The sequence below is a fragment of the Seriola dumerili genome, unplaced genomic scaffold (assembly GCF_002260705.1).
Source record: "Seriola dumerili isolate Sdu_G_001 unplaced genomic scaffold, Sdu_1.0 BDQW01001206.1, whole genome shotgun sequence".
In the NCBI taxonomy this organism is placed as follows: domain Eukaryota; kingdom Metazoa; phylum Chordata; class Actinopteri; order Carangiformes; family Carangidae; genus Seriola; species Seriola dumerili.
In genome coordinates, this window is record NW_019175461.1 from 37,719 (window position 1) to 45,046 (window position 7,328).

Sequence of the window (7,328 nt, forward strand, 5' to 3'; positions counted from 1 at the left end):
GTTATGTTAAGCGTGTTACTGTGTTAAGCGTGTTACTGTGTTAAGCGTGTTACTGTGTTAAGTGTGTTACTGTGTTAAGCGTGTGTTATGTTAAGCGTGTTACTGTGTTAAGCGTGTGTTATGTTAAGCGTGTTACTGTGAGAAGCCAATGATTGAGGAATTACAGCGTAAGCTTGTATAGTTCTGGGGCCACCAACATTTTTGAGATTTTCAAAGGGCCACGAGTTGGAAAAGGTTGAGAACCACTGGTCTGTAGAAATAACAACAATCTGACGTCATAATTCTGTTCTTGTTGAAGTTAATTCAGATTTTCTAGTTTATAATCGTCAGATACTGAGAGTTTTCTTTCTTACAGAGTCAGACTTCCTCTCTGGACTCTGGACGTCACGTCTGTTTTATTTCTGGAGGTTTGAGCAGTTTATTGAGATGAAGAGGAGTTCATGTTTTACAGTCACATGTTGTGGATTTAGATTTTTTTTCAGACCAAATACTTTAATTATTGTATTATAATATATTTTCCTCCGTACCGCAGACTAACACAGCCAGCGGGCGAAGAAGGTTTTAAACAACGTGTAGCTCGGACTGCAGGGAGATCAGAGTCACACAGAACATGACTCAACAGTAAGCGAGTAATGATTCTTCTCTTGCAGGCAGCATGTGCACCAAGCAGTTCTCCAACCAGGAGCAGAAGCTGCAGCGCCTCTGTCTGGGAGTAGAGTGTCAGTGCCTGACAGGTAACGTCTCCCTCTGCACTGTGGAGAAAACTTCACCGGCCGGGTCCTTTTTTATGTTTTATAAAGAGCAATAACAGATATACTGTCGATATTTCTGGTCCAAAACTCTCTCAGCGACGGGCCCCGCCTCCGCCTCTGATTGGCTGAGAGTGGCTGTCACTGACATCACTGCAGCATCATCAGGAGTCAGAACAGCTGCTGGTTGATGAGATGTTTGACAGATAAAATGTATTATTATTGTTATTGAGTATTTATGACTACAGCTGAAACTTCCTCCATGTTTCTATAAACCAGGAAGTTGATTTTCAGACGTGACCTCTGGGACAGGGGGCGGAGCCTCCTGGGGCCGGTTTCACAAGGATATTTCAGACTGGTCTGTGGAGTTAGTCCAGATCAGTCTGGTGTCAGTCAGACTGATTCACAAAAACAAAGACTGACTGGTTTTAAGACGGAAACATTAGACACCTCACCCCCAGACTAACGTTACCACGGTAACAATCAGTGACACCTGCTCTGACCAGTAGCGCCCAACAACAAGAAACAGGAACACATGGCTCATGGTTTGCTAACGTTTTGGAGAGTGCAAAAAGAAGAGAGAGAGTTTTTAGAGACGGTAGCTGTTCACAAACAGGCCGACAGCTTTAGACGTAGCACTTATTCAACACGATTTCTCATTGACTTTGTTAAAAAAAACTGACAATAGAAAAACTGATTTCAAAATAAAAAGTGTTGTTTCCATGTAGTTATTCCCGATATACATGATACAAGTTAAAGATATCTGGGATTCTGTTTTTATAATCGTTCGAGGTCAGAATCATAATTGAAAATAAAATTTGATTAATTGCCCAGCTCTATTTAGACGTTTGAAGTCTGACTTTATTATTATAACCAACCCACAGTTAAAGTCTCTTTGTGAAACTGGCCCCTGGAGCAATGACTGTGGTCCAGACCAAACTATCTTCTGATTAGAGTGTTGGCTAATGTGCTAGCTAGTCATGTGACTCCATAGAACAAACAGCAGAGGTTGTCAGTGTTTTTAACAAGCTATCGCTACATTAACACCTGAGATGGGGGGTCTGCAGCCCCCCTGTGAAACTGGTGCTCTAAACAAAATGATATTACATGACCACAGCAGCAAATGAGCTTCTTTATACTATTTTGTCCAAGATACATGTGATTATATATATAATGGAGAGATGGGGCAAAAACTGGAGGTCACCAGAGGTCAGATACAAACTGCCTCCACATCTGAAATAAAACCTCGGTGTGAAGATTATCTGCTGAAACGTTCATGTTTTAGTCATAAGATGCAGAGTTGTACCTGCTCAACTATTTACTTGTAACTGTCTGTTGATCACTGTCTGGCAGCTGCCTGTGCTGCATACAGAGGAAACATGGACCTGACTCTGACAGTGGCCAAACGCATGAACGAGACCTGCCAGCCTCACATCAGCTACGGTGAGAGAGCGACCAAATACAAAAATAATACTAAATATTTCACCTCCTGGTTCAAGGATTTCAAGGTTTTCAAGGAGCAACTTCAAGATATGAGGAGTCATTAAATGAGCTACATGTCAGTTTTCTCTGTCGCTGAATGTGGTTTCTTGGCGGGAGAAGGTGGTGGTGATGGTCACATGACCAGAGCTTCAGCCATTGTTGCATTTACAAGACAAGAGGTTATAATACGTCCTCTGAGCAGCAACGTGTTCATGGCAGACTGGACGCTACAGTGAGTATACGGCTGTCAGTGCTAATTCTAGCTATGTAGCAGTAGCAAAACTTGCTGAACGTGTACAGTTCAAGGACAGATTAGGTGAGTTTTCTAGCTGACCTGAGACTGTCAGGTAGGTCAAAGAAACAGACCAACACTTTACAGAAAAACAAAATGAGAATGTTTTAGACATTTTATTTGCATTTAAATGATTTAGATGGTTCAGTTTCTTTTAACTTGGATTTTATTTGTGGTCGTGAGAAGAAGAAGAAAGGTGAGTATACAGACAGTCAGACAGGTTGTAAACAAACCAACAGGTGAGACAAACTTATTTGGAAACAGGTGAACAGTAAAATTATTACCTGAACTGTGTCTTTTCAACCGAGATAAAACAGATAAAAACATTCTGTTTCCTCCCTGCAGCCTTTAAGGTGGACGTGAAGTCTTCAGCAGCAGAAGGAGACTTTATGACCTACACAGCCACCGTAGTTGAAGTCATGAAGAACATAGATAAAAGTGAGACACAGCTAGTTTCCGTTTTAAAACTCATCTTCACCACATTTCCTGAAGGTCACACTGTCTTGTCTCATGTCCTGAAGCGTTTGACGAGGTGCGTTCACGTACGGAGGTGGACCTGGTAAAAAAGGCCACCTGCAGCGCTGTGGACATCCAGATCGGCAAACAGTACCTGGTGATGGGAGCCAGCGGGTCAGAGGTCACACTCAGCACCGGCTCTAAGTCAGTGTCTCTCTACCTCTCTCTCACCTGTAGTTCTTCCTGTGTGACCTCACTCTGACCCGCTGTGTTGTGTTCGTATCCTGCAGGTTTCGTTTTGCTCTGGACTCGGAGGCCCTGGTGGAGCTGTTGCCGACAGACTGTAATTCTTCTCCTGACTGTGCAGACTACATTTCCCAGCTGGAGGAGGTTTCTTTAAAGCTGCTGGTAGAAAACTGCCAGGACTCATCATAACTCTGCAGCAGAACAGCTTCACTTTTTAACGTAATACTCATGAGAGCTGTGTGGATAAAGATAAACCTACACTGATAAACAGGAAACACGTGACCACAGTGAACTGTACAGACAAATGTAGCTTTATTCGCTTAACAATCACAATGTAAATGGATTTTATTTCTCCTTTTTCAAACTGTGCCATCATTTATAATCTGCCAGTAAAGATGTAAAGAAGTGTCGTGGCTGTCAGTGTGTGTGTTCAATGACCTCCTTTATATTTACCCTGCTATACGTGACAGTTACATTACATCCCCAGACAACCAGGAAAAAGTGTGAGTGAAAAAGTTTTTGGAGGAGCTGAAATAATAACTGATATTCTGCTTCAGTGGTGAAAATGTGAGATTAATCGAATTATTGACCCAAATGATACAGAGGAATTAAGCCTGTGTCTTTTTTTGTTTTGTTTTGTTTCTGTTTAGGAGACATGAAGTGTATTTTTTAAATTGAAAATGTATGGGCACATCATACATATGAACAAGCATAAGCATGGTGAATAGTTCATCAGAACAAATATATTAACAAATAAACAGTTTAACAACCAAAGGAAAATTAAAGATCAAAGAAATAAAAGTATATAATGTATATGAGGGTATAATGTTAAATGAAACTATTATAATGTAAGCAAGCATTACATGTCTTAATTGCTTTTCTATTTGTACTTCTAGAAATGGTAGATATATATTTTTCAATTTCTAAAATCAGGAAATAATGGTTTATTATTTGAAAACTTACTCTTATGGATGTGTGAAATTTTGCATAAAAAAATAACAAGATTTATTAGATAAAACTTATTATCAACCTCAGTATTTGGGTCATGGAAACTGAATATTACATACTCCCATTTTAGGGATAAATTATTGCAAACTCTGGACGTAATAAAAGCAGTCAGTTCCTTCCAAAGGTTCCTGGATGCAGTTCCAAAATAAATCTGTAATAGTCTCAGATAGTGAGTTGTATAAAATCTGTGTAATAATTCAAAGGAAACCTCTTTTATTTTGTCATTAATGAGGAATCTGTGCCGCNAAAAAAATGTGACTTTCACCACAGACTCTGAACAAGTGATCATACGCTTACGCTGCCTTCGCGTGGTGTCGGAAACATCACGACTATCCTTTTAGCGCACATTAAACTTGGCGGTCAACGACCCGAAATAAAAACGATCCTTTACAGACACAGCCGAAGACTAACATTGAATTTTATGAAAGAGAGTCGTATGATCACTGTGGTGTGTGTGTGTGTTCAATACGACTCTCTTTCATGTTCTGTTTTCAAAGAACCAGCAGATCTCTCAGGGAGGGACTAAGGTGAGGCATATGCAAAAAGGTGGGGAAAATACGAGTTTAATAACAGACCCTGAAGGCACCACCCACCTGCGGCTGCTGCTCAGTTTGAACAGACGGAGGATTTTGTGGAAACTGCTCGTTGTTTTTGCTTTGTGCTCAAACATGTCCGTGTTTTCCACGCGGTTGTCCCCGAGTTGTCAACACAGTTAACGGTATTCAACCGGCGGCTTTGTGTCGGCGGGTTCCCATGGAGACGGAGGATTAACTATCCTCAACCTGGCTAACGTTAGCAAAGGTAAAGTCACCGATAACCGTCCCGTTTGTCCCGTTTGTCTCTCGCGTTTCCAGGACGACGGTTGGAAACTCAGCCTGAACTAACTAGCTGATTAACTAACTTACTAACTAACTGAAGTTACCACCGGTTAAAGGAAGCGTTTGGTTTCTATGGTGACCGAAGAATGACGCGCTAACCAGGCTAAAGCTAATTATCTGAAAACTTTACATTATAACGGCCCAGCTTTCCCAGTAAGACGGTTAACTGGTTATGTGGTTGATTGGTTAACTCATTACAGACTAGTTTAGTTTGCGAGTAAACTAACTTAACTTTACAGCGCTGCTTTTATCTGACATCTGTGCAGATAGATAGATCTTTACACACAAAACGTGAAGTTTATAAAATATGCTGTTATAAATTAAATCGATCAGTCAAATCAATCGGCAACTATGTTGATAATCGATTAATAATTTTTCATGCAAAAATAACATATTCCGATTTCAGCTTCTCAAATTTGAACTGTTTCTTTTAAATTAACATCAATAATTTGAGTTAATTTCTATTTCTAGTTAATTTTTGTAAACCAAACAATCACTTAATTGATCGCTAATCAGCTTACTTTTACTTAAGGGGGGATCTGAATGCTTCTTCTTTACTCTCTCCGTCTGTCTCTGTATTTTTAAACTTGTCTGTCTTTTCTCCCTCATGTCTGTCCACAGTTTGTCCAGCTCTCTGGCCTGGAGATGGAGGAGCAGAGGGAGGTGGAGGGAGGCGCAGACTCTCAGGACAACAGAGGAGGTAGAGGAGGAGACCTGGAGTAAAGGTTTTTAAAACGGCAAGACTCACAGACTGTTTCTAATCTCCTCTCCTCTCCTCTCCTTGTTTCCTCTCCTCTCCTCTCCTCTCCTCTCCTCTCAGGTATCAGGTATATCACAGAGGAGTTGTTGTTGAAGCTGACAGGTTGTCGGTCTCTGGCTCTCGTTCGTTCTCTGAATCTGTCGTCGTCAACTGCAGATAAACACATCAAGGTCAGAACAAACTGTCTCGTCTCTCTGTCTCTCTCTCTGTCTCTCTCTCTCTGTCTCTCTCTCTGTGTCTCTCTCTCTCTCTGTCTCTCTCTCTGTGTCTCTCTCTCTCTCTGTCTCTCTCTCTGAAGAGAGAAAAGAAGAAAGCTATTTGTCAGTGTTTCTGTGTTGGAGGTGGGCGGTGTCAAGTAGAACAGGTGAGGTAAATCAATACATTTTAATGGNGTCTCTCTCTCTCTGTCTCTCTCTCTGAAGAGAGAAAAGAAGAAAGCTATTTGTCAGTGTTTCTGTGTTGGAGGTGGGCGGTGTCAAGTAGAACAGGTGAGGTAAATCAATACATTTTAATGGCCACTAAATGATTAGTGACGTGTGGCCTGAATATAAGAATCCTGCTGTAGCAGTTAGCAGTTCTTTTTATTCAGACATTTTCTTTTTTAAGGATTGAAGTGTTATTTATGTGTGTGTGTGTGTGTGTGTGTGTGTGTCTCAGTTCATAGAGAACCTCCACGTCTGTCAGCGTCTGCAGGTTTTAAACCTGAACCACAACATGATCCAGAGGATGGAGAGACTCAACGCTCTGTCACAGCTGAGAGAGCTGCAGCTGGCCCACAACCACATCCAGTGAGACTCACACACACACACACACACACACACACACACACACACACACACACAGACTCTTTGCTGGCGACAATCAGAGTGGCAGACATTTTGTTTTCAGGTTGTCCGTACAGCGTCTCGTTCTCATGGACGTGATCTCTCAGTAACGCCAAAATAACACCAAATAGTGTGTGTGTGTGTGTGTGTGTGTGTGTGTGTGTGTGTGTGTAGGAGGATCGAGGGACTGGAGCACCTGTCCAGTCTGCAGCATCTGAACTTGTCCCACAATAGGATCGACCATGTCCCCTCGTGGCTGGGGAGGAAGCTGCGGTCACTGCACACGCTCCACCTCCAACACAACCTCATCACGTCTGTGAGTACCAGCTGTCTGACAGTCAGTGCATGTGTGTGTCCATCTGTGTTTCTGTCTTTGTGAGGACCAATGACTCTACGTAAAGATGGACGACATCACAGCTGTGCGAAAGTGAAGACGAATCTCCATTGCCCCCATAAACCCCGCCCCCCTGCACCTTAGCAGATGGGACATGGGCAAAACTAAAAACTCAAAGTGCACGTCAAAAAAGAAATTCTGATGTTTGTTCAAGTGTTCGACCTTCTGATAAGTTTGGTTGTAATCAGGGATGCCCCGATCCAGATCCAGATCCCAATACCGATCCCGATCCAGACTCA

The 7,328-nt window shown here is 42.0% G+C and overlaps 1 protein-coding gene across 1 annotated transcript in view; it reads left to right on the forward strand.

Moving 5' to 3' along the window:
• Nucleotides 1-3,635, forward strand: part of c5 (complement C5) — a 24,387-nt gene extending 20,752 nt beyond the window's left edge. The window contains exons 38-42 of the mRNA XM_022767568.1: nt 651-734; nt 2,103-2,192; nt 2,869-2,961; nt 3,045-3,183; nt 3,270-3,635. Of these exons, the coding sequence (XP_022623289.1) occupies nt 651-734; nt 2,103-2,192; nt 2,869-2,961; nt 3,045-3,183; nt 3,270-3,414 (551 nt within the window). The 3' untranslated portion in view covers nt 3,415-3,635. The remainder of the gene's footprint in view (nt 1-650; nt 735-2,102; nt 2,193-2,868; nt 2,962-3,044; nt 3,184-3,269) is intronic.
• Nucleotides 3,636-7,328: the final 3,693 nt, after the last annotated feature.